At 38.0% G+C, this 27,938-nt stretch overlaps 1 protein-coding gene across 10 annotated transcripts in view; it reads right to left on the minus strand.

Annotated features, from left to right (window-relative positions):
• Positions 1–27,938, minus strand: part of LOC106949063 (unconventional myosin-XVIIIa) — an 80,395-nt gene that overhangs the window by 45,013 nt on the left and 7,444 nt on the right. For 4 of the 10 annotated variants that reach the window (XM_015035067.1, XM_015035059.1, XM_015035061.1 and 1 more), the window contains exons 2-22: positions 27,775–27,842; positions 27,629–27,652; positions 25,699–26,475; positions 23,511–23,588; positions 23,257–23,328; positions 19,356–19,415; positions 17,351–17,438; positions 16,890–16,996; positions 16,622–16,798; positions 16,264–16,474; positions 16,024–16,166; positions 15,657–15,757; positions 14,859–14,922; positions 14,623–14,767; positions 11,384–11,554; positions 10,465–10,555; positions 9,137–9,329; positions 6,621–6,707; positions 4,385–4,523; positions 1,721–1,880; positions 1,436–1,622 (exon numbers count right to left, since the gene is read on the minus strand). In XM_015035067.1, coding sequence (XP_014890553.1) covers positions 1,436–1,622; positions 1,721–1,880; positions 4,385–4,523; positions 6,621–6,707; positions 9,137–9,329; positions 10,465–10,555; positions 11,384–11,554; positions 14,623–14,767; positions 14,859–14,922; positions 15,657–15,757; positions 16,024–16,166; positions 16,264–16,474; positions 16,622–16,798; positions 16,890–16,996; positions 17,351–17,438; positions 19,356–19,415; positions 23,257–23,328; positions 23,511–23,588; positions 25,699–26,475; positions 27,629–27,652; positions 27,775–27,813 — 3,114 coding nt within the window. In that variant the 5' untranslated portion in view covers positions 27,814–27,842. Of the gene's footprint in view, positions 1–1,435; positions 1,623–1,720; positions 1,881–4,384; positions 4,524–6,620; positions 6,708–9,136; positions 9,330–10,464; positions 10,556–11,383; positions 11,555–14,622; positions 14,768–14,858; positions 14,923–15,656; positions 15,758–16,023; positions 16,167–16,263; positions 16,475–16,621; positions 16,799–16,889; positions 16,997–17,350; positions 17,439–19,355; positions 19,416–21,634; positions 21,662–23,256; positions 23,329–23,510; positions 23,589–25,698; positions 26,476–27,628; positions 27,653–27,774; positions 27,843–27,938 lie in introns of all 10 variants that reach the window. The other 6 variants (XM_015035068.1, XM_015035065.1, XM_015035064.1 and 3 more) reach the window with 4 other exon arrangements.

Here is a 27,938-nt window from a genome sequence, read left to right on the forward strand (position 1 = left end):
ATTCAGAAATATTTGCAAGAAATTTTGCGATACTTGACATCAAGTAAGGCCGAAGCAGTGATGTAGTAGAAGTAAGAAATACTGACACCTGCAGGTGGGAGTTGGCATCACTTAAGCCCAATATTTTTGACCATTTTCTCCAAAGAATTTGCTATAAACTCACAAATATGCAAAATGTGTGGTTTTTCTGTTAATTTCAACTGAAGTTTTAAAAACTGCTTTGGTTTAATTGATAAAATAATATCCAAAAACACAAATGTTATCTTAAATGTTTTATTTACGAGTCCCTCTGTAGTCTGCAGGGCCACTTAAGAAGCTGTGGCGGGTCAGATTTGGCCCCTGGGCCTCGAGTTTGACATGTGTTTTATAGATATAGTTTGCAGGACCATATTTAAATACAATTGACAAGTTCTTTGAAATATGCTTCTAACAGTTCTGCACATCTAAAAACTCAAGATTTTTGCAAAATAGTCCAAGCTTAGTCAGACTAGATGGCTGTATCAATGGGAATACATTTTAAAATCTTGCCCCAGGTTGGATTTCGGTCTGGATTTTGACTAGGCCGTTCAAACACATGACTGTGCTTTGATCAACTGTTCCATTATATGTCTGGATGTATGTTTCGGATCATATCGCTGCAGAGAGGTGAACTTCTGCCTCAGTCAAGTTTTTCTGCAGCCTCTAACAGATTTTCTTCCAGAACTGCTCTGTATCTCGCTCCTTTCAGCTTCCCATCAATTGTGACCGGCTTCCCTGTCCTTCCTTAATGAAAAGCATCTCCACAGCAAGATGCTTCCACCCCCATATTTCACCGTGGACATGATGTGTTCAGAGTTATCTGCAGTCTCATAACACAATCAAACGTATATTCAAGTTTATGGTTAGAATTTGACAAAATAAATCACAAATGGAAGAAGAAACATGTATTAATTCCAAAAAATTTTTAAAAGGAAGAACTGAAAACATAAAATTTTAACTAACTAGTTAAAATTTTCATCGGAGTTTAGGTGCATCAGTGTACACTACACTTCACTCTAAACCTAATATGAATTCCAATGTACTCTTCTGCAGCTCATTTTTCATCTGCAGAGAAACATGTATATTTCTTAGATAAAGTCTAAAAATATAGATCCAATAGAGATTCACTTCTGAGGTTAGATGGGTTGGAAGCTAACGCAGCTGCAGAGCCCAAGTCTATAAAAACAGCCAATATATCATTTTCCCTGGCTGCAGCTCAACTCCTGGCCTTCATCTCAACACTTTTCTTTTAAGCTGCATTGTGCAATTTACGAACGCTCTAAGGCCCAAAGTAGACTCCAGAATAAATCCTAAACAAGGTTACAGATGTGAAACACTTCATCCCTTCATACACCATAAGCTCCCAGCTCAGTTCTAGAACCAAGTTAACAGAGGAGCGGTTTATTTGTTCTCTCACCACTTGGAGTTTTATTTGGATGCACAAGGACTTCTTCTTGATTGCAGCGACTCCTGTACTGAAGGTCTTCCTCATGCTGGTAGCCCTGCGCAGGGACATGTTGGAAACACCCTCGAGACCGGCGATGGAACCGGACAGCACCATGGCGCCACCCGCCCGGCTTGTGAACAGGGAGCTGATTATCTTCCTGCATGAGTAACATTTGAAAAGTCACCCACTGAAGTTATGTTGTATTTACATTTATATTCACCAAAGGTGGATTTCGCCTGCCAAGGTAAAACCTACTTTTGGGACTCCTGCAGCAGGTTCATTGCATTTGTAGACGCAGGGTTCTGTTTGGCGTAGGTCAACCACCCACGGGCGTCATACTCCACCCAGTCGGTCCCATGACTGTGACCCAGCAGGAAATGATTTTCCTTCTCACTCCTCAAAAGGAAAGTGTGACCTGATGCAAGCAGAAAAGTCAGTGTTAGGCTCCCAAAACACCGTTTGTATGAAAGCATAATGAGGGGAGGGGAAAAATATTGAAATGTTTAAAAAATTTAGGAAGTTATTTTTACTGCCTGCATGAAAAGTTTATCATAAGCAGATTCATCAGTTCTCGATTACTCTGCTATGTGCCATCTGTCGCCAACCTACACAGACATTACTAATACATGCATAATCACAGACAGTCTGCTCCCATTTTATGTGATTCAAGGGGCAATTTTACAAGCCGGGCGATGGAGCCAGCCGAGCCCTGGACGGTGGCCGACTACACAGCATACTGTTCCATGCAATGATTATTGTGTAAATATCAAATTATTTTAAAAATCAATAAATCAGGCATCAAGATTCTAGCTTTGCAAACAAATCCCATGTCTTTACCTTGCCATGCTGTTGTTTATGTGGATGCAATAAATGTCCCTGGTCTGGACCACTTAGACTACAAAATAATGACGAATGGAAACCATAAAGTCTCTGGCACCAAAATCTTTTACGTTGCCAACAAATTCTACATTAAATCATAAACATCGCTGTAGCACAGGCTATAATTGACACAGTTGTCTGTGGACCACATTGACCTATTCATGTTGAATTAAGGTGAGCTCTTCAGTGAATCTGCACCCAGTCCTCCAATTTTTGAACATACTCCCAATCCAGTACATGGATCAAATGAGTGGCTCCTCATCAGGCCTCTGCATAACTCAGTGATATGCTGAGGTGGTAATTCAGCCATTTAATCCAGATTTTGTTGGCATAGGGATGCATCTAAAAATTGCAGGACAGTGACTGTCAAGGGCTGGAGTTGGAAAGCCCTGATGAAAACAGTTTTGTTGTAGCTACAGTAATCTAGACTCTTGCTGCTCCTGTTAAGGAACCATATACTCTGTATAATCATATAATCTGTATAATCATATAATCATAGTCCAACACAGTGTTGGACATATAATCATATAATCATATACTCTGCTCACTTTAATATCTCAATGATGAGACATTTGGAACATTAAATGCATTCAACTTTGCAGCTATCGCTAAGGTTTAAATGCAAGGCAGCCATTTTGGATTTTTCGCTCATTTCTGCAATTAAAATGTTAGAAATTCCAACTGCTGAGTAAAAACAAAAGGCATAATTGAATCACGTTTTTCAAAGAAATGTTTGAACAAATTTGGACACTGCAAATTAAAAAAAAATGTCAAATCCTGTTCCCAAAGCATTTCATATTATCTATGGACTACTGTGTGAGAGAAAATACAGCCCCAGATTAGTACTAGATAAAAACAAGACAAACTTTGCTGTAAAATATACACACAAGAAACTTTCTAGGGACATTACAACTACACTACGAAGACGGTTATCCATGTCCATTAGTATTATGCCATTAGCATTGCATGACACTAATGGCATAAAAATGCTAAAAATAACATTTTTAGCACCAAAATGCTATTGGTGCTAAAAGATATTATTATTTAAGATACCATCATTTGTACATAATTTTATAACATAACACCATTACTAAAAACTTAGTAACTGTAAAAAATTATTATATTAATAATAATAGGCTGGACACTAAGCTACAACAGTTTCTCAGTACTTTAGTATTTCCACCAAATATTTTTTAGTCTTACCTGAGTAATTTTTTTTGAAGGACAGCTTTTCACTTCTATCATAGTAATATTAATTTGAAATAAGGCTCACGCTTGAGAATAAGTTTTGTTTTCTCTCCTGACCTCTACTACTGTGATATTCTGCAGTTATAAACGTTTTATTTCTGCAAATGTTTAAGTATCTCTGCAAACGTCTTTTTATCTCACCAGATCTGTTTATTGCTCATTACTTTATGTTAAATGCTTTGCCACAACATTTCATGAGAGAAAAAACTTCCTTTGTGAATCTCAAATTGTTTAGTAGCCTTACATCCAGCTCACTTAAGTAGTTTTACAGCAAAATATATTTTCAACACAGAATTTTTCTCCTTGTTTGTCAACTCTTATTCTACCTACAATTTTTAAAACCTGACAAAAAAAGAAACAAAACAGTGCCCATTTAAATGTCATGTTTGACAATGCTAAGGCTCCTCTGACATGGGGTCAAACTGACCCTTCAGGCAACTGCGCTGTTCACCTGACCTAAATAGACATTCTGAAAGTACGGCCTTCAACTGATGTTTTAGAAGAAAAGCACTGAAACTGCATAGTAATTTTTCATTTACTTTTTTCTGACCTTGACAAAGTTCTGTAGGCTAAATTGCAAAAATATACTTTTATTTTTTTTCCACAAAACTTTAAGAAAACATTTTCTACTGAAACCTTGCTTTACTTGCTACAAAAAGGGAATACAACCCCTACATTTGTTAAAACACCCATTTTCTTTGTCTGTTTCTTTAAGAATCTTATTGCTTCTTGTGGATGCAAGAGTGACCTTATTATGCAAATTGTCAGTGCAAGATTCTGTTTTGTCCTCACCTTTACTCTCGCCCTCAGCCGGTCCGTAGTAGCTGAAGAGACGTCCCAAAAGCGTTTCTGCTGATCCTCCTGGCTGCAGAGCCTCTTCCTCCATCAGCCACAGAAGCCCCCGTGCCTCGTCTGTTCGAACCGTTCGCATCTATTGCAAAGTAAAATGTTTACACATACACTTTTGAACATCCTGCCATCATCGAACAATGTATTTTTATCCTTACTTCCTCTGTTTTGAAAGGGAATTTTTGACCTCTTTCAATTCTACAGTCTACAGTCTGAAAAAAATCCTATTTCATTACATGAGTAAAGACAACCTTGCCACAAGGACACTCAGTTTCTTTCAGCTGTTTAATGGGAATGCATGGATGAATCAAGCATATCTTTAAGCCTTTATTATTCATCTCCCTCATGGGTACAAAAAGAAAATACATAAAATTTTCGCAGAACTGGTTGCTGACCTCTGCAGTCAAGTTCTTAAGCATAAGCAAATGTACTCTGCAGTGTGTTCCTTCTCAGCCTGAGCTGGTAGTGAGGAGACCAGATAATATTATCAGCACTGAAAATTGAAATTTCTTTAAAAAAAAGAGAGAAAAGAAAGAAACATTCACAGTCTGTGTCCTTCAGCTGCTGCTGCAATAATAGCATCATCCATTCGGCGTTTTTTATATTAAAAATGTAAATGTAGCTCATAAAGACAAAGTAATCGAGGATTAAAATGAATACAATTAGCAATACATTTACTGCCAGCAGAGAAAAGGGGGGGGGGGGGGGACCTGCAATGGCACTGCTTTGCACAGAATAGGGATATTATCTTCATGTGTGATGCTATGAAAGATCAAACAGCTTTATTCAACAGTGTGTGTAGATGTCAGCATATTTTACCAATACAATATGAATGACTCTGCCTTGCAGAGTCATTCATAACTAGTGAACTTTCAAATTTAGTCACATTATAAAGACAAACGTTAATGCATTTTATGGCATAGGCCACACAAAATAGAAGATAATTAATCGTGAAGCGAAAGGGTAAATGATACAAAACTATAATCTCTTATAACACAAATCTCAATTCAGCTCCCTGGAGTTAACACTTTGTAGAATATATAAAGAAATATTCCTTCCACTTCATAATCATGCGATACTTGCTGTAGATCTATTTCATTAAATCCCAATAAAACACAGAGTTTGTGCTCATAATATGAGTAAATGAGGAAAAGTTCAAGGAAGATGACCAATTTACACAGTTGCGTAGTTAGAACACAAGGTTCAATTCTGAATTTTTATCAGTGTTTTAACTTTCATGACACACATTTAGCCAAAAATATTGACAAAAAACATGTTTGAAAGGAAAGGAGCATTCTACATAGGGTTGTTAGGTTGGTTGATACGGTTAATTCCTGAAAACATCCTGGAAAACCTAGACGCAAACCAACAGAACCAAGAACAGCTTTAATATCCGTTAGGGTGCTACAACAAATACGCCCTTATCAGCAGTGCACACCACACTGCCTGCAAATACATAGACAGTGCATCAGTTTGAAGGAGACGTATGACAAGCCATGAAACTGGCAATGAGTTGAACATTAAGGCTGTGATAACGGACATTTGAGCTATGACAGGATAAAATATATCTTTGGGTAGAAAAAAAAAGCCCTTTGATCAAAATGCCTTTCATTCAAAGCAACAGATCTTTAGAGTAGACTTTAAAAATGTCTTTAAAGTTACCATTTCATTTTTTTTTCTTCTTCTTTTTTGTATGATATACTGTAGCACTGCTTCTGATGACGTTCAAACCAGAACAGGGACCCATCTTAAAAAGCAAAGCACTCAAACAAAAAATACTGGAGTTATAGCTACGTGATCCACAGTTCTTTAAACTCTGCCATTTCTGTTTCCATGGTGCAGATCACAAGCTGCAAAGGCCAAACATTGATTTTTCTTTCTTGAAGTCAATTCTCTAACCTTTCTTTTTCTTGCTCCCATCGCCTTTTTCTAACCTCTCCCAAACCAATACTGCATACAATTGAGAGATTATTCAAAAATATATATATTTACTTTTGAATCACGAAGGGCATCTGGCGAATGTCAAAAGAAAAACATGTTTACAAAAATATTTTGAAGGAAACTGTTACACTGCTACCAAAACTAAGCATGGAAAAAAAAAGTCTGAACAAACAGAAGGTGCTATGGAAATTCCCCTGGCAGTGCACTGCAAAGATAAAAATTTAACCACTTAACTTACAAGCGCATGGCTTGAGGTTTGGTCTATCACAGCCACTGAGAGAGAAGCGGTGGGCTCAGTGTCTTCTATGGCAAGTTCAATGTTTTCCTGGAGGAAGAAAGATAAGTAGACAGAGACTCAAAACCATATCTAAATGTGAAAAAGGACATTTTCCAATGACAAAATGTGGGGGGGGGGGGTTTCTAAGAAACCTATTAGACATTTTATAATGTTTTTTTTTCTTTTAATTTGACTAGTTCTCTTAAAACCCATTCAAGTAACGAAAAAAAAAAGGTTTCAGCATGAAGGCTAGCTTAATGCTGGTTTAATCAAGAAAACACGCAATTTCACATAAGTTTAAAGTAGATCTTGAAGAAACTGTTTTCTGTGGTCACTTTTAAATTAGTGCAGGGAAAAAAGAAGGAGTTTACACAGACTGATAACTGGCCTACCACTATCATGACCTTATGCTCCGTCCCTGTTCAAACATCCCATTGCATGCATCCTGTCTGATTCAGATTAAGGTAGACAAGCCTAACCATGACTGTTTCTCCTTTAAAATCTGATCAGATAACCGGTTACACACTTCAGATTTAAGCATGCCATAAAAACAGCAGCACTATCAGAAAGTCTACTGATGTTTCTGTAACATCACAGGTACATTAATTGAACTGTTCTACTTTATTGTTGGTTATAAAGTAGAACCAACAATACAGAAATGATGGAAGGTTCAGTTAAAAAATTATGAGTAGGAACAACTATTTTCTTCTTTTTAGTTCACATATATCAAACTTAGTTGTTGCCAACGGCTGAAGCTAGCAGCCAGCCCAAGAAAGGCCAAGACCAAAAATAACTTGTATAATCTTTAAACAAGTCCAATCTCAAACATATCACCGCAGTTTATGCTAAAAGTACTTTAAGGACCTTTAATTTTTTCATTGTGTGGATATTGAAAATGATGACTGATTATTTACAAGCAAGCTAACTGGATGTGGGGAGTGGTGCGGCACCAATGATTTTCCTGGAAATGTTAAGAAAAGCTCATTTAAGACTCTTCTGGCCAGTAGCTCTCTGATTGAAACATAAGGAAGTGTAAAAATACATAAAGTATTTTCTTAAGCTACTTCCATATTTTTTTATAATAAGAACGGTTGTATCTTGCATTTTAGTTTAAACCATTATGAATACTTACAGCAGTTAATAGATCCACAGAAAAGCTATAAATTCTTATAATTAATCTGTTTGTTGAGGTGGATTTACCACATGTCTGTTAAAGGTTATTCATGAATACAATTATATGTCTTATTTTCTTCTATAGCTTAAGTAACTTGGAAAGGTGCTCAAAGGCAAAATTGTTTTAAGAATGATTAGAAATTAAAATGGTATTTTTTTAAAAAGAGGTATTTTCGATATTATATAGTTAAAGGCTACACCAAAACCATTAAAATAGCAAGAATACGTGGCATTTGATGCAAGTAGTTTTCCTGAAGGTAAATAGAAATGAAAGGTGAAGAAGGAATTATTGCATTAAAATGCCATTACCAGTTTAGGAAGGGGGTGGGGGAAGCATGCTACAAACAGTAGTAAACAGTGGCATGAAAACAGTTGGAAATGTCGATGATGCATCTGTGACAGACGCTCATGTACGATTTGAACGCGAGCATGAAACGGGCATTTGAGGGAACACAAAAAGTTCCTCCCACCAGCCTCGGTGCTCCACTGCATTCCAGCGATGATTACAAAGCATACGACTGTTTTGCGCTTCACGGTTTGACCTGCCCATCATCATCACCGTTAACGCTCGGTGCCGATTTAAATGAGTTTGACCTAGTTTACGATGACAGGTTCACAGCTCCATATATTCTCGGGTTGTATTGATGGCAAAGCATTACCGTGCAATACTTAATTCTGCCCCATTTTCTATTCTTCCAGGCGAATGACGTGGGTGGCAACACAAGCTAGAAGTCCCCAGATTTTTTATTCACTGCATCTAACGCAATGTTGTTCGGGGTTCCTGGTTAACTTCACAATCAGGTCAGCTGAGAAGACTTAAGAGTGCAACAGCTTGAGAAGATTAATATATGTGTAAAGGCATAAAATAAATCTCCAGTATTTTGTCCTTTAATAAATACTTGAAGACGACTGTGGCCAGTTATTATGGTACGGTTCTGCTAGAATGAGCTCAGGGGAGGAGAGAAGAAGAATGGTTCTTTCATCACGGCTGTGCAGCTGGGCGTGCCTCTCATAGGTAGCTGTGAGTGACTTTACTTTGATCTCGGCAGAAGAGGTGAACACCGGCATCACTAATGAGGAGGTCTAACACATGAACTAGTTCGGCTTGTCACAGCTTGTGACAGGTGGGACGGCTAGCGTTTCTGATGTGTGAACACATTCGCTATTGGAGTTGATATATCGGAGAAACAGTGGCAGACAAAAAGGGGAGAGAGAGCGGGGGGGGTGAAGGCAGGAGAAAGACAAAACAAGGAGACTGGGGATGTATGTATGCACAGCACATTATCTCTCACACATGTCTCTACCTCTTTGTATCTTTCCAGCTCCTGAACAAAGGTGTGCTGGTAGAAGAGGCTCTGCAAGCGTTCCTGAGTGTAGTTGTGGCACAAGTCTTCAAAGGTTGTGCCGCTCTCGCGCTTAGCAAGCCTGGGGTTCTGAAAGCCCGGTGTGTCCACAATGAGCAGAGAGCACATGGAGTGCTGGCTGGATTTCAAGGCCCTTAAGTACACACAGGGTGGGAAGAAAAGAAAAGCCATAAAACACATACACATGGACTAATAACATATCTTTCACTGATTACATTCACAAACCTTGAACCATAAAGTTGATATTTACTTTAGATAATTCACTTCTCTTCTTATAGCTTCAACTTCAAATTTAAATGGTTTTAAAGCATCAGTTATAGTGTTGTGATTTTTTTTTAGCTCCTTACAGAAGGCTGCCCAATATCAGAAAAATGTTGTGATGTCAGTGGCTATACAAATGCCTATTTACTTCTTTCCTCTCTTTCTCATCAGTGCTACCATCACTCTATGACCTTTAACATTTTGGGCAGTGTAATTTGTGTCCATTATGAACATCTGGTGGCGTGAAACTCTGCCTGACTTGCTAAATATTACATTGGCATGTAAAATTCAAGTTCATACCAGTTGCAATATTGGCCAACAGCTATTGTATTCCAAACAGTCTTTCGCAAAATGAATATTTCACACTGATATTACCATGGCTGTGAGCAACATATTGTGAAGTCCAATCCAATCACTAAACACAATTCCAGTTGAATTCCAACAGAATTTAGCAAACTCACATTTACCAAAGTAATGATAAGGAGGAAAATGCATTTTCTGACATCAATTCCAAAACAACTTGCTGAATCTAATGGTTGTTACGGAGACTTGATGACCAACATACATACACATGACCAACATGACACTTCTTGTTGCTGAGCTTTGGAGATTTTGTTTTTAACTTTTCTCTGCTCACTGTGCATGCTTTCAAGATAAATATAGTGTCTTGGTTAGCCAGTACTGGAGACTAAAATAAATGGAATCATATTTTCACTCCAGGGGGGAAAAAGTAAATGATTCCTATTTGGAAGATCTGAACATCTTGAAAAGTATAGTATCAATGTAAAACCTTTTTAGTTTATTTTAAAAGACAACATAAGCTTTTGTTTAACAGGAACATAGTGTACTTTCCAACACATAATATCATGCTTTTGCTATAAATTAGGAATTTATTCTAAGGCTTTTAAAATTTCAGAGGAAAATGTGGCTGGAACTGTTTTTTAAAAAATGCATGGTAAAACCGTGTTAGTGCAACCCAAGATATGTCAGTTTGCCCCAATACTAACCGATTTATTAAAGAGACGACGACAGCAAAGACTTCAGAGTAAAGCCCTGATGCCATTTCCTCCAAACACTCCATTGCTGTGGATTTGGATCCTGGTATGGAAGAAGTCAGACAGAACAAATTGGTTATTTACAATTTTTAATATCTTAGCAACGAGACAACACAAAGATCTCACTGAAGAATAGAGGAAATAAATTACAGTCAGACACTTGCTCCTATGAGGAAGGGTCAACGGTGCCACGTTTGAGCATTTTATACCCAGAGGCTTAAGTGGCCAAGCTGGGTTTAAAATTGTCTTTGTGAAGCATTGACATTTTGGACTCAGGTGCTTTGGAACCGGTCACATCTAACAGCGCTAACTCATGTTTGTGCCTAGCGGCAGTGGCCACCTGTTAGGCTCACTTAATTAATTCTGCTATCAAACAGAATAGTGACTTTATGTTTAGTAGGGGGACGTTTTCATGTGTGCACGCACACACAAACTGGACAGTAGGTCTATGTGCGACTGGGGGGGAGAGTGAAGGTGAGACAGAGGTCATTTCTGTCAATCCCTGCTGTGATGGACTTTTAACTGTATCCCGGTGCCCTTCAAAGTCTGTTGATGGAAAGTCAGGGCACCTGCACGTGACAAAAATCAATGCGACGCAATTATAATTTCAAGGACGAAGAATGAAAAGGGGATCCAAAATTGCTTGTCCCAACATAGTGTGTGCACTCATCTGTCAATAGCCAATGTGGACATGTAGTATTCATTACTAAGATAAGCTTTACTTTTTTCTCCCGTGCATGCAATTTCCCTTAGGTGATGAGCAGGCACATATGCGTGCGAGCGTGCGCGCGTGTGAAGGAGTAGACAGAGAGTGACAAAGAGAAGCAGGGGAATGAAAAGAGTATAGAGGAAAATGTATTCTGCTGAGTACCTGCATCTGCTGTGCCATTTTCCTCGGAAGCCTGGCGGATGGTGCCGGTTCTGGGCAGGGTGCCCTTGGCCTGATGCTTGAAGATGGAGGAGGAAAGCTCCTCCAGGGTGCAGCCCAGCAGGTAGGCTGCCTTCTGGGCCCACTCATGACGTGCAAATTGTTTCCTGCCAGCTGAGACATGTGTATAAAAACCTCCATTAGACCTTCTGCCAGCAAGTTCCAGGCAACATCTGTGACAATCACATGTTTTAGAGGGTCAGGGTTATGCCTCTGTCCACCAATACTTTGTGAAAGTATCCATGCCCCTTTAAACTTTTTAACATTATGTCATCTTACAGCTACAAACTTTAACCTCTTTTATTGAGATTTTATGTGATAGAGCAACACAATGTTGCAAGCAACTACGCAACATTTTATTAAGTGAAAATCCATCATCTGAAAGTAAAAAAAGAACGACAAAACTGTGAGCCTACCAATAACCATCAAAAACCTAAACTGACAAGCCTGGCAAGGAGAGTGCTAATCAGAGAAGCAGCCAATAACACTCTGGAGGAGCTGCAGAGATTCGCACCTCAGTTGAGAGATGACCAACATGGAGGAGTGGTGATAAGATAGCCACTGTTAATAGGAAGTCCATCTGGTGGGATGGAAGGGGGACAATGCATGACACATTTTTCAGATTTTTAATTGTAAAGAAAACTGAAACCTACGCGTAGCTGTTCAGAAAAAGCTCAAGGCAAGTTAATACTTTTGCAAGGCACTGCAGGCAGAGCTGATGACAAACTGTTAAAAAACGAGAAAAAAAAAAGTCTGAACCATCACTGAAAAGAAAATATAACCTTGTTCATCTACAAGTTTACAAAAAAAAAAAAGAACTCCACCATGGGAATAAATGCAATTAATGAAGAACAATTTATTTACCTGACTGGGAACTTCATTTGGGAGACACAAGCGTCTCTTTAATCTATTAAAAATAATGATGACATCCAACACAGCAGTAAAAAACTCCAGTTATAATCCACCATGAACTGGTATCTTCTAAGTCTTTTGACAGAGAATAACTTTGGGGATTACACGCAGAAAAAAAAAAAAAAACAAAGCAGTGGGCTCTATCGGTTTCATCACTGCGACAGAGCACTTGCGTGTGTCTCCTAATGCGTAGCAGAACATTTGTGGAGTCAAGCAAAGACTTTTAAATATTTGCTTTGAATGATAGGCGGCTCAATCGGGAATTATTTTAGGCATCAAAAAAAGAAGAAGCTGGCTTTGTCATTGTAGCCTTATTTTACAGGGTCAAAACAGGTATGGAGGGGAAAGGTTTTAAAAGATGAACTATATCCATCTGTACATATGTGCTTCAACAACAGCAATTATGGGGTAAACCTTTTCCAATTAACACTTGTCAGATAAATGGATTGACAGTACAGTAAACACAAAAGCAAGCTCCTTTTACATGGCTCCTTGACGTGGCTATGGGTAAACAGAGATCATTGCTGCCCTCTGGTGTTACAAAATGAGATTACACTGCTGGAAAACTGATTTTAGAAGTACTCTGGAGCAGTCAGCGAGGCAACAAACATGTTTTCAGAAGTGCAGAATATTCTAATGAATAAACATAACTTTTGAATGTACACAAGTCAAATTGTTATCGCTGTGTTGCATCTATGGTTCTAGAACTTTATCACCATACAGCACACCTTATTAAGAAGAATAGTTCTGACGAAAACCTTCCCAAATTTAAATGTCATGCCGATCGTAAGAACATTAGTTTGATTCTGCATTCACAGACGATATCCAGTACTGGGAATATTTTAAAATTAGTTCCTAATGGTGTTATGGCGCCATCAGAAAGATTGGTAGCCAGCTGGAGGGGATCACTGACACTAATTGGGCGAGCTAGTCTGCATACGCAACTGTGCAGACGTAATGAAGGGTGAAGAAATGTTTCAAAAAACACATGCTTCACCCCGTGCAGCCTGTGCAGTCTTTGTGACTTGTATGTTATGTTCAGTGCATTTTAGTGATACTCATTAAGAAACATATTTTGTAAGATCAAATCCTAAAGACTTCGTTTGGATATGATAAGGTCCATTTCTAAGACCCTATGAGGATGTGATGCAGAGGATGGAAATGTAAATAATATCAAAATTTGATTTTTTTTTTTGTCATGTTACAACCATGTATTTTACTAAGACTGTGTGACAGACCAATACAAAATAGTCCATAATTTTGCATTCCAAGTAAAAAACCTGAAAAGTGTTAGTCAGGAAGAAGAAAACCCTCATTGAAGTCTTTTTTTAACGCTTACCAAAAGCCATGTAGGCAATACAGGACAAGGTATTCAGAACAGATTAGCCTGAAGAACTAGGAATTTGTAGAAGCAAATTATTAGTGCATTTTCTTATATTCTCTTGAACTTTCTCCCTCTCCTCTATCCTTACCTCTCCATCTCCCTGTTAACATTTTCTTCCTTTCTTTTTTTCCCCCTTTTCCATCTCAATGTGATTGAAGTGAACCCAAAACAAAGTCTAATAGTTTTTTCTGTAATCAAGATCAAATAGAGCATTACAGTGAATGCTGTAATATCCATTCTAATGTTTATGTTAACATCTGCTTCCACTATTTCTGAAAGATATAACCTAATCAGTTGCAACATGAATTGCTAATGTTTTGAACCGTTTCCCTGCCATTCCATTTATTGTTGCAAACTGTATAAGCATTGTACACAAAGGAAAAACATTTGAAACTGTGAAAAAAAAAAGCCAGCATAACATTCACACAGTAGTCATAACCCTAACTAGTGTAGATATTCAATTATTTCTTCACCTTTTCATTTGCAAGTAGTATTAGTTGTAAGGCATACATTTCCCCAACAATGTGATATTTCGTTTAGGGCTGCAGATTGGTGAAGCTCAGTGTAATGATCTGTGCACTGTGCAACATCTCTTTCTAAGTGCAAATGCATAATTCAGCTGCCTCGGTTACATCTTTCTTGCATCACACAAGTGATGGTTTCAAAATGCAGCCTCAACATTGACACATCAAGTAAAAAGCTGCTGAAAAAAATAGCAAATGGTGGAGGGGAATTGGAAGGGGGGTGTTTTCCAAACTTAAAAAGATTTTTAATAGTTCACACACTATTATTATTGTCATTATTACTACGAGTAATGATGCCACTATGAAGGGGAGAAATGTTTTACTTTTTTTTTTTTTCCTTGTTTGATGTAAATAAATCTTACTCTTGGTAGCTCCAGCTGCTCCGAGATGATAGATGGCCCCAAGAACCAGCCAGAGGGCCCGCTGCTCATCCGCGCTGATCCCAAGGACCTTCAGGGCTACTTGCAGTTTGGAAAACTGCTGAGAGGCCCGCTGCTTATCCTCTGCCTAACAGATTTTTATAAAGATTACTTCGGCTTTATAAGAGGTCAAAGTAATATCTTCAAAGGCCAATCTCCGCTCGCGGGGCAGCATTTACCTTATTCTGCGGCGTGATTCCGAATGCATTGTTGTCAGCAAAGTGGTTGAGGTGCAGCTCCGTTCTGATGGGGGAAAAAAGATAAGGAAATGACAGCTGACAGAATATTATTGAAACACACTATGTAGAGCCCCGCGAAAGTATTCAAACCATCCGACTTTTTCACATTTTGTCCCATTCTAAACAAAATCTTTGATACATTATTTAGGGGATTAGATGGACAAACACAAACCAGTGCAACGTTTTTAAAATGGAAGGCAAATGATACTTAGCTTTCATGCAGACATTTATATTTACAAAGTATCGGTCAATACTTTTTAAAATGACTCCAAAAGCTTTCCCACTGAATGACAATGGTTCTGCCACATTCAGTGTTATATCCATTTTTTGTTTTCCACTTCAAATGGGGTTTTGCATGCAAGCTGGAACATCTTGGTATATTTGTCAGTTCCATACTATTTCCATTTTTAGATTATTATTGGAATATTGCTCTGTGAGATGTTCAAAGCATGCAGAAATTGTTTTATAACCTAATCAAGTATTAAAGCCGGCAACTTTCCTTTTATTATTATTTTTCAAAAACCATGTTATCTTTTGTTTACAGCTAAATACTCCTTTGCGTTGGTGACAAAACAAATCATCAAAACAACATGGCTGTTTGTGGTTCAAATTTATAAAAATGTGGAAAAAGCTCAAAAGGTATAAATAGTTCTGCAAGGCACTATTTGTGTCTCACTAATTAAATACAGAACAGAGCTGTCTTGTTGTTTTAATTGGCTAAATAGCATCAATACTGACCTAAGAGCGCCATCTACTCCAGCCATCAGGTAGTAAAACACGTTGAAAGTGGACTCCCCTTCTGGTCTCCTCGTCACCCTCATTTTCTCTAAAAGCATCGTCTGTGAAGTCACAATAAAACCAAGTTGACAAAATTATCTGAAAATCAATTCTTTGTACACATATAGCACTTAATTATAGATCTGAATGGAGTTTGGTTGCAGTGAAGTATCAGGAAAGTTTTTGATTAATGCATCGATTTTGCAATTCGTGCCTAAACCAAAGAAACAGCTAGAACCACAGTGAATTAAGCAAGGAGAATACAAAAAAGAAGAAAAAAAACACACAAAAATTGGTCTGTTTTTTCTCCTAGTGTGTTTGTGTTTACCTGGACAGAGGCTGATGTCACCAGGCCTGCCTGGTCGAAATCCAGGGAAACGATGTGGGAGAAGCGGCTTGCATTCCCATTAAGGGAAGTCGAAGCGTTCCCAAAAGCCTCCAAAACTGAATAGACTGCCTGCCATTTTTCTGCTACAATAAACCAAATTGAAGTGCTGGTAACTGGGAGAGCTTAATAACAAACAGCTGACAAATAAAGCATAATTTGAATGCATCCCTTCCAACTTACTGGAGAATGATTTGTTGGTGCTTCCAGCGATGGTAACCAGGTACTGGATGAGGTGCTGACAGTTGGTGGTCTTGCCACTTCCACTCTTGCCAAGCAAGACAATGGACTGATCCTGACGAGTTGTAAGGAGGCTCCTATAGGCAGCCTGCGCCATGCTGTAAATGTGGGGGGCCGTGTCTTCTTTTCTGCAGCCTTTGAACATCTGCATGACCTGGACAGGAAGGAAGATGAGAACAGAAATGGGACTTATCTTCACATTAGCTCACATCATTGGGCATGTTTCACTCTCAGCGCATCCATTTCAAGACATGAATGCATTTTAAAAAATTAATTAAAATATATATATATTGCTGCCTACCTTCTCAGAATACATAGAGGGGGCACTAATTGGGTTAATGACCACCATGTTGGGCCCAGCGTGGGAGTGCAGGAGGTTGCTGCCGTAACGCTGCCGCAGTGAGTGCATCACGCTCGACTCGTTCAAATATTGCAGAGAGGCCAAGTCCTCCACTCGGTCAAACAGCGGCGGGTTTGCCTAGAGTTCAAAGGCAGAGGAGGTCACACACACACTCACTGAGAGCCTTCGATTATGGATGAGGTTAAGAGTTGATGTGATGATTAAGTACCTTCTCTACATCATCTTCCTCCACCTCCAATAAAGATCCATCACTCTCCAGGCGGATTTTTACCTTCCCCTCTGGCAGGCTGCCTGCCTCCGTCTTCAAGAGAGTGGCTGCATTACCACAAATTAGGAAATTTATTGAATGTGACATCTGATCTGGACCTTCTCTTTCATGCCACATGGCTTAGGGCAGTTGCATATATTTTAATAATGCATGAGATTCAATAAAGCATGTCGTTTTGAGAACACTACAAACGGGAAATGTATTCGGTCTGAGGTAAACAAGAGCCGTCAAATTAACAGCAACGTTTCTAAAAGCATTTTATGTGCTTCAAAACACCCACATCTGTACTTTTCGCAATCAAATGTCACCACATGCCGACACTGGCAGGAGAGGGAGTTTAACATGTCTATTCATCATAACAAATGCAGATTTTAAAAAAAAAATAATGATATAATACAAACCCAGAGAAAATCCATCCTTGTGGACAAGCCATACTTTTTCCGTTTCGTACCAGGCCTTTTCTGCCTTCAACTGTTCCTCTGTCTTCACCTGTCAAAGCAAAACAATCAGAAGGATTGTTCAATGTTCAAACATTACAAATGTCAAAATATATATATTTTTTTATTCATTAATTGCATTTTTTTATATTTTGGAACACACTTTGGTGTGGAAGTTATTTACCGAGTGAAGAAGACTAAAATGTAGGCTCTTTCATCACCAGTATGCTACTTTTTCACATACATTCAGAGTCAGGACAGAGATGTTAGAATCTATTTAAAAGGTTGCTGTAATTTCTGTGATATACTAGAGCATGTCTGTGGGTTTTCAAGGTTGACCTTCAGAACCAGCAAGAAGGCACAGTGTTTTACAGCATACGGTGTGTCTTCAAGAACCATTGTCCTGCATGTTTTAGATGCTCCCCTGGTTCAACACACCTCAATCAAATATATTCTTTATTGAAAGCCTCTGTAGAACTTGAAGAGAAAACTGAGGAGGTAATACTGACATTAACTCGGCTGCCGTAATCTTGTGATGATTTCACACCATTTTCATACTGTCTTAGAGTCTCATGCGAGCATCAAACACAACCCAAAGCAGAAGCTCCTTCATAAAAATCTGTTAATGATCCACAGGGGTTGTGTTTGTTTTTATTTTTGCACTGGAACATAAATGGCTTAAAAACCATGAAATATTACTTTGGGTGTAGTAGTTACTCCCTCTTGTGTCAAATTTCTACCCTGGTAATTTGTTTTTACCCCTATAAAAAAAAACAATTTTCAAGAAAAGATTTTGATAGTGGAAGCATCTATTGTTGCTTTGCTTTATCCCCTTTAGCGTTAAACAACTGTCTTTCATGGCTTTTGAATATCTCAGGGAAAAGGCTTAATTCTTATGCAAAGACATAGAGAAGTAGTTAAAAAAATACAGCTACTTTGAAAGTGCCAATAGTGATTAGAAGATGCTAAAAACAGCTTGAAATGTCAACTCTATGATGATTTGCATTTTTTTTTAAATAATCAAATCTCATTTCACAGCTACTGTTCTCTCACACAGTGTGACATCACCTCTTCCCGTCCAATGTATGCCAATGGTAGGAAGACGTTTTGAATGTTGTTCTTCATTTTTATGGTATAGCTGTTAAAGAGAAATTGCTGTTGCGCAAAACAGAAACCCTGGAAACTGGCCACAAAATTCCTAATGGTGCATCTGTAATTAATATACTCTACAGCTGTATCTCTCCACTGCTATTAAAGTACATGTATGATAAGTACAGCACTGGTCTGTTTTCTTGTTTCACAACCTGAATCCATTATTCAGTAGGCTTCTACAAAATCATGTCAGTTTTTATGGCTTACCTTCCAATACAAATTTAAAGAACTCAGTGTTTACTAAGTGTTTACTCAACTCAGTCAGGATTAATATTACATCTTCCCTCTGAAGACATCACAGGCAGAAGGCAAGACGAGTTTTTTTTTTTTTTTCATCCACACCAAGAACATCACACAAAGTAAAACACCCTGCTTTGATTGACTAAAAGAAACAGAACCGAGTACAAGCAGGTCAAAATGTCAAGAGAAAAGTCATGCACAGAAAACTACATCATCTTGTGGGAGATCAAATAAAAATGAAAACAAAACACTTTGGCTTTTCTCTCTCCTAGAGTTTGATATAGCACACAGTTGAAATCCACATGAAATAAAACATGTTTAAAATATTTTTATTGCTTCTTTCTTCAGATATAAAGATCATGTTTGTTAGAATCTGATCCAACAAGGACACACAAAAAAAGCAGTTATTTTTCACAGGGTTCTTGCAATAAAAGTTATTATTGCGTTACTCTGCCATCACACCTGTGTACTTATTTTGCCTTTAATTGTATATTGTTGTCGATTCTTACATTTGAATCGACAACAATATAAGAAATCATGCAATCAGCACTGCAACCGGCCGTAGTTACGGTCAGACCTTGGTTGCAGCCAAGTGTGCTGCCTGAAGGATGGCCACTGGATCCTCAACAACCTTGGACTGGAAAAGGGAAGAATCATAATCGACAGGTAAATGTCATTTTCATTTGGAATCACCAAAATAGACCGAAATGCACAGCAGTGAAACAAATAATAGTGGATTAACTGATTAATTGTAAGTAATTAAAAAATAACACTTCAGCAAGAGCAAAAGATAAAAAAAAAATTTAAAATGCAGGGAAATGCAAACAACTCTGTTAGGATTAGAGGCTAAATAGAGCAACTCCTGTAGTTGGTGTTCAAGTACAAACTCATGTTTTATTCTGCCAAGCAAATATTATCTGCAACAGAGGCATTAATTTGAGATGCCACTCTGGGTGTAAAACAGAACTCTCAATGTTAATATCTCCTGGTGGAAATTTTCAGCTTAAAACAGTCCTATCCAAAGATCAGCTGGTCAGAATAAACCCACCCTGTTTTTTCCTCACCAAACAAAAGTATTGAAAATACAATGAAGACCTTAAAAAGAAAGTAATTTCCTCCCAAAAACATGAGGGGGAGCTTTCCGCAGAATGTCACTTTGTTTTTTTGTTTGTTCTTTTTGGGTTATGCTAGATTTGGATACATCGACAGCCTTTGGCAAGTCTCCAAGCCAGTTGTGCTAACTTCTAACAAAAGATGCTGAAATATCTACACTGAATTATTTGTCTGTTTTAAATAAGTAAAACCCATTTTTAGAGCAACTGCTCTACTGCACACAGCGAAATTTTGCTTGTGCTTCTAAAGTACATCATTCATAGCTCACAGCGGGAGGGATGGAGAGAAATATTTGGAAAGCTTATAATTATAGTTTCTAAAGAGAAATATCTTTCAAAAAAGGAGCAATCAGAGAAACCTTTACAAAGCCTTTTATTTGAGTATCTGTCACACTGGTTGTATCATCACTAATGAATCGGTTCCATCATTGGGCTTTCTGCACCAGTACTGTGAAGCACTCAGAGAAAGTCAAAAAATGTTAAGCTTTGAAGACAAAGTTTGCTTGGAAGAGAAAATATTTTTTGCCACACATCAAGTGATTACAAAATAAAACTGTGGCAAAAGATTTTGTGTAAATCAAGTGGAACTCAGAATGATTTGATGTACCAACTTCAGAACTAACAACTTCTGAAAAGATGTATTATTTTATTGAAAGACTTTTTCCCAGATTATGAGAATTTTGGGTGCAACTTCTGTTGTTTCTTACATTAATTCTATTTTCTTTTGTCTTGCAGTTCCTTCTCTTACAAAGAGTCTCATGTTTTGGACAATTTCTTTTTCCAGGTCTCTATTATAGAGGGACCAAAAATGTAGCATCTAGTGACGTGATTTCCATTTGAAACATTTCTACTTTGTTTGCAACTGCGTCTGATTTGAAGACAAAGTTTGCTTGAAAGAGAAAAAAAATCTTTTGCCACACACCATGTATAATTCATGTATCGTAGGAGGTCCATAACCTCGTCTATTGTTTTAACCGACAGCTCTCGTGTCGAAGAAATACTTTCCATAAATCAGCCAGGTGCAGCTGCTCATTAAGGCCTGCAAGCACTTGCTCATTTGCATAACTAGAGTTTTGCGAGTATTTGTTTTAAAAATGCAAATTACACAGTAAATTGATTTTTCATCCTCTGCTTGATCACAAAAAGTTAAAATAAAATGGGCTATAAAAAAAACTTACAAAATTCTTTGCGCTCTGTTCTAGAAAGTTTAGCTTTTAATTGAAACAGCCTGTTTAATCTGATATCATTTTATTGTTTTACAGTGTAAAGAAATGGATAAGCATGAATATTGAGTGCATTTATGTTTTACTTTTTGCTTGTAAGGTTTATTACTACATTAATTCTGAAAATAACCTTTATCTCACAAACCAATCTGATTAAATAAGACTATGCCATTTCCAGCTTAATACTGGAAATACTTAATGCACATGTGCATTCAAAGACTGTACACAATGCAATATGAACCGATGTAAATATAAACTTGCTGATACTTTCTTAAACCTGGTCAAGAACCCTAGACAAGAGAATTCCAACTGCCCCTCCTCTCTCCCATTGGTTTATGTCATAATCTCATATTAGTATTTTTCAAACCTCTGCACAAACCAAGAAAACAGCAGGAAGTCAAAGACAAGCAGGCAGGCAGGGTAACATAGGCCACAGAGAGGTCAGTGGAGGAAAACATGCTTTAACTCCAGCACTCAATGCCTTAAGGAGTGCACTGAGTCCACAGTAAAATCTGCTGTACCTGAGAAACTCTGTGGCCTCTGGGCCTCTAACCATGCAGAGAGCAAACACAAAGGAGCAAGGCAGGATCCAGCGGCCCACAAAAAAGCAAAAGAAAAATCAGACTTTTGGAGGTCAAAGGAAGAAGAAAAGATGAGCAGAAAGAGTTCTTTGCACTTTAGACACACATATAACTGATTGCAGTTCATGGCCATAACATCCAGAAGTGGCAAAATAGTTATATCAGCGCAGGGTAGCTACTTCACAAAAATACATAATACAATACATTTCATATAAGAGATGTTACTAAAGAATGACCAACAAATAACGATCCAAAGATTATCAGAACCACTCTCACTTCCTCCCATTTCATCTAGTTATTAAACCGTAAATCTAGAAAGCATTTATGTTTAGCAGTCAGAAGATTCATGCAATCATCATGGGCATGAATACTAAAAACCTGGGGTGTTTAATAATGCATTTAACAGTTTGTTTTCCATAGCTGGTTGATCACAAGTCACTGATTTTTAAAATCAAGACTTTGGTGAACAAACTTGAATTTATTATGGAGAGAAACCACATACTTTTTTTATAATCATCAATAAAAATGTTGGTTTAATTGCAAGTCCATATTTATGTCTAATCAGAAATGGTAATGTTCATTTAAACTACTTGGTGTTGTGCCACAGACACACTTCTTGAAAGCAATAGTATTCAGGCAATACTGACAAACCTGTTGTCAGTCTGGTGCAAACTGAATTGATACTGTGACCACCACGTTTGACAGTTGCTATAGTGCTGACCCCAAGGAAAGCTTTGAGGGTCGGGAAAGTGATGTAGGTATGGTGTGTGACCAACAAGAAACAGGATTTCAAAGTGTAAACAATAATTAGAAATAATTTCCGAGAAGAAGAGGTGAGAGGTACATATTTAAATTTGAGGCACTGGCTGATCTAACAGGCCAGTAATTTGCCATTACTGTTCCCAAAAGAATGGTACATAGACTTCCAAGCCAAGTTATTTTTGCATGGTGCTGATGTCAATACCACACGACAACTCCTGTGCTCCCTCCACTGTCAATTTTATTTTGGAAAACTCGCAGCTGTGAAGAATTGTCCAAAATACCATTATATTATACTGCTTTCCAAAGAAAAAACCAGACAAAATCTATACAAAGTTTGACAAGTATATTGTATTGATGTGCCTAACTGTAAGAAGAAAACCAAAGAAATGACAAGACCAAAACTAATAGCCACCCCAAACATTTTATATGTCAATAATGTGGCCTCTCTGTGTTACAACTTACAACAGCCCCTCTCTGTAGCATAAATATTGCATCAAATATTTGAAATGTCCAAATTTATCGGATATCGATGCCTGAGACATGCGCATGTAAACTTCTAACTGTAACTGTGTGATCCAAAATTGGCAAAAAATTATAGATTCATATTGTTGGTGTCAGGATTCAGTAAGAGGAACCTTATATGACTTGTGTCCTTCAGCAGATTAACTCCAGAATTTGAAAGCTTGTCAGAAAAATTGCCTTCTGTCTGGATAAGCAAGCAACGGAGTCAAGCTAGTAGTCAGAAAAGCCCCGACCAAGCATGCCGAATAAAGACCAGCAACAGGGCAAATATAAGTTACATTATTGCCATCTAGCGTGAAGATCTTCCTGACACGCTTGTGGTCTTCCTCAGACGGAATCAGCTCAGGAGCCTAAAATCGAGCAGCAACAATTGCAAATCCATAGCCAGAAGGTAAGGTTAATGGACCAAAAGAAACCCGTGTAACTGTCTGCTGGAAGAAAAACTGATAACTGATAGCAAATAAAAGAATATGGTGAAAAAGAAAAATATGTAGTACTTCTAAATGTGAAAAGCACACACTGTAATGTGTACCTTTGCAGCAGAATTCTCCTGTGCAGCAGGGGATGGTTTACCGTTGGGCACCGCAGGGGAGCAAGACGTCTCCTTTACCTTACATCATTTATTCAAATATTCACAAACACACAGAGAAAAACATGCGCACACAGAGATGACATTAAGATGAGGCGATGGCAGTACAGTTGACAATTATGTTTTAGGCTGCATTCTATTTTAACCTTAGTCTAAAACAGCTACCATCAACTACTGCCACTCCCATGTAATTTGGTGTTCCGGTTGACTCAATCAGGAAATGAACATGGCTGTTAAAGAAAATTGCTTCATTAGGAGGTGCAGTTAAGGAATAAAATGGTTCGCAGCTTTTATCTGTGTTGTATCAACAACAATTTGCTGCTAATTTCTTGAGGGTAATTTTGAAAAATTTAAACAAGCCTTAGTTGAACATGCAGGATGTTCTTCCCAAGGAACCAGAGCAGAGTTAATCGAAATTAGCTCTTAAGAAGTCATAAAGGGACAAGAGCTGCGAAAACGAACGCATCTTTATTTTTCCTATTTATGCGCCTGTAATGACCCTACTTAAAAAATAAGAATTTACCAAAACTTTAAGAATTAAAGCAATTTAAGGATAATGTTGGATTGTAAATAAAGCCTTCTAAACTGAATCAACACTTTACATATCTACTGGCCGCTGTAACACCCAGTATTCAGCAAGAGGAATCTCTTAAAAAGATGTGAATTGGACTTAAGACTTGGTAAACTCTCTGTAACTTGCAATTGATTGAAGTGCTTTATGGAAATGAAAAGTTCTCAAAAAACAAAAAAAATGTATACACGTTTCCGGCTGACATTACTTCAATGAAACATACTTGTACACAGTTTTAGCAACTACAGGGGTATATTCAGTTTTGCCCCATATTTGCTTCTGTCTGCTGACAAGATTATGTCAGACGCCTTATAAGCTACCGTTTGCTGCAACCTACACCATAATCGCCTCAGCACCAAACATTAATACTTGCCCCAATGCAGACAGAGAATCATGATATGTCAATCCAGAGAATGTGTCTTACCGGTAAGGATATTTTAAAATGTTTCTAAATAAATATCCAAAACTATGATGTCGTTAGTCAGTCAATAGTGTATTAAACAGATTGCTAAAACATATACAAAATGTTGATGCATTTCTGGCACAATAGAAATAGCTTTCCGAGGCACGGGTCAACTTTGTGCTCTTAAAATGTAACCACAAATATGGACAATGCTCATTGTCACATCCGATCACATCATCCTCACTGTACAGCTGTCGGCAAACGAAAATAATGAGCTGACCATTTCCATAAGATGTGCTATTGCTAGACACTGAAGTGGTTCTCCTAAAGAGCAGAATAAGCCTTGAAAAAACAATTTAAGCCTTGGTAATGCTGCTCCTATGTAACACCATTTACCGGTATCTTATCAAGATGGCGCATTTCTGGGGTAATTTACTTGGAGTCTGGCCTTGTGGGCCAATTACCTCATTGTACTCCATATTTCATGGACATCTTATGGCAATGCAAATTATGTCAAACAAAAAAGAAACTAATAAATGATTGAACTAAACTAAAATTATTTACCCATAAGCCTGAACAATGTACAAAATACATTGTTTCTGGTTCTCAAAAGGTAATATAAAATGTATGACAAAAGCAACTAATTACTTCAGAGAACACCACAAGTGTTTTTGTCTTGATTATTTAAAAATGTGCCTTAAGAAATATTTAAAGGCTTTACTTACCTGCCTATGGCAGACAGAACAAAGCCCCATATCTATTCTGGCAGAAAGTGATGGTAAGGAGTCACAGCTCAGTGCTCACAGACACTTTGAACTGGCCAGACAACCACAGTGCAGGAAATGAGTACACACTGATGAAGCCTTATCATGAGCTTGTGCATGCCCTCTGCTTCTAATCACTCAGGGTGTCTTTGTTATACCAAGTGTTTTTATGCAATAAAAACTATCTTGTTAAAGTGATTTTGCTAACAGTAAAGATTACGCAGACTGATTCCATATGTGAAATAAAACGTTACAATTCTTTTTTTTAAAACAATTTTGTTCAAGTTGATGTTGGAGGACAATGTATCTACGTGATGATTTCCTTGTGTATTATTGTTAAAAAGCATGCTACACACAGAGAAAAAGGCAAACATGCACATGTTAACTCAATACCTCTGGTTTCTTTATACCAAACAGACGAGGCTTTGGGATGAAGCCTGCAGGAGGAGCCAGAGGATCTGTCTTTGGAACAGGAATGAACCCTGGAGGTCGCATCAAGAGATTTTGTTTGGAAGGTGCTAGGCTGGTCAGTTTGGCAGGGATAAAACCAGGTGGTGGAGTCAATGGATTCTGTTTGGGTGCAGGAATGAAACCAGCAGGTGGTACCAAAGGATTTGGTTTTGGAGGGGGTAAAAAACCAGGTGGAGGGGTGAGGGGGTTTGCCTTTGGTGGCACTGGGTTTGGAGCTGCAGTTGGTGCAACAGATGAGACCTCTTCTTGTTTTTCCACTGATGATTTTACCTCCTCTTCTTCTGCCTTCTCTTTCTCCTCCTCTTCTTGCTGCTTCACTTCCTCTTTTGTATCCTCTTTGCGGTCCTGAGTGCGGGTGCGAGGTCGGTGCTCCTTGGTTCGAACTCTGCCCATCAAACTGGCCAGTCCCACAGATATGTCATCTTTGTCCTCTCCAGCAGCCTTAGGTTTTGTTAGAGTCGTATTCGATGCTGTGGGCTGACTCTGCTCTTCTGTACCAGCAGGCACCACCCGCCTGACAACTCTCCTCACAACTCGTACCACCTTTTTACCACCAGTGCTCTCCTCCTGCTCAGGAGTATCCGGTCCCACCATGGCACCGTTACTTTTGGACCCTTCAGCTGATGATGCAGTCAGTTGTGGACCACTGGCTGTGTCTGCGACAGGATTAGTGACTGACTGAGGCTGACTACTGTCAGACTGGACAGACGCAAAGCAAGATGGTATAGATTATTCCATTGGTGGTTGATACAGGAAGAAGAAGAAAAAAAACTCAGTTTGGGGCAAGTTCTGAGTTGAGAAAGTTTCAAGGAGATTATTCTGAATGGAGCTCTAAGCTGGACTTTAATTTGCATATTTTAAACTTGCGGTCAAGTAATTCTGTCAGGCCAATAAATTCAGCACAGCCCAACAATTTCAAATTTAAAAGTTAATGGGAAAGTTTAAATTGATATGCACATGCATATTGAGAAGTAATTTTTCTGAATAACAGTCTTGGTGGCAGTATAGCCCCAAAAAATCTACTTGCTAATAAAAGCGGTGAAGAAAAGTGCTCCAGCTTGCAAATATTAGGGTGAAGGGTCAATGACTCTAATATAATCTTTAATTGATTGTTCATGCTTTGCATTTAAGGAATTAATAGAGGTGCACTAAGAAATTGGTTGGTGTTGGATTTAAAACTTGGCTGGCTCTAAATGGTGATTGGCCAGTCAGAAACTAAAAATGTATATTTTTTTTTTCTGATCAATAATCACATCTTATCTAAACACTACTATGCCATGCTGAGAACACTCTTCGGTCTTGAGGTTCTTAATGACTAGGAAGGCTCAACCAGCTTCAGCATCAGTGAAGATTAATGTTTTATTTTATTTTAGGATTAGTGTTAGGAGATTATTTTGACATTTTTTCCACAAAGCATAAAAAAGAATTTAATTGCTTACAATATTTTAGTCAGCTGAAATCAGAACCAGATAAGGTTTTTGCAAAAGTATTAATCAGAAATTGAGCACAAAATACTAATCAGTGCATCTAAATGCTCCATCCATTAGAGAAACAATTTATTTCACCAAAACATGTGACATTAGAACTTAAACAATTAATTTACCCCCTTGTTTTGTCAGATTGCTTGGATAATTCTTTTAAATGTGTAAAACTTCTCATAAACAAACATGCCATTATCAGTTCTGTCAACAAAAACAATGTTTTAACAAGAAACTGCATTAAACATTAAAATGAAAAGCTAAACTCTCAAAACCACTCCAAGTTATTTCAATATAGCTCATTGTGATATTTAAACCAAGCAGACATTAAATGAATACGTGCTGGCAACACATGCATCTGAAAGACAACTTACTTCTGTTTTGTTCTCAACTTTAGCCTATATAAAAAGACATAGCCAAACAAAAAACAGAATGATCACACTATGCAAACCAACACTCTACACATCAGAATGAATATTTATGTACAGGCAACAATCAACATGATGCAGAGGTGAAACACCTTTTGCTCCCAGAAGGAGAAGCGTGATCTGTACGCCATGGTGACAGGCCAGAAGTCATGGATTTACACTGGAATATGGAGAACAAAATAATGGAATGAGGGAGAAAATGGGAGTCAGCCAGAGAAGAAGGGATGAAGGTTGTGGCTAAAATGAAAGAGAAATA

The sequence above is a fragment of the Poecilia latipinna genome, unplaced genomic scaffold, assembly GCF_001443285.1.
Source record: "Poecilia latipinna isolate Pla-1442-1.1 unplaced genomic scaffold, P_latipinna-1.0 Scaffold322, whole genome shotgun sequence".
NCBI classification, from domain to species: Eukaryota; Metazoa; Chordata; class Actinopteri; order Cyprinodontiformes; family Poeciliidae; genus Poecilia; species Poecilia latipinna.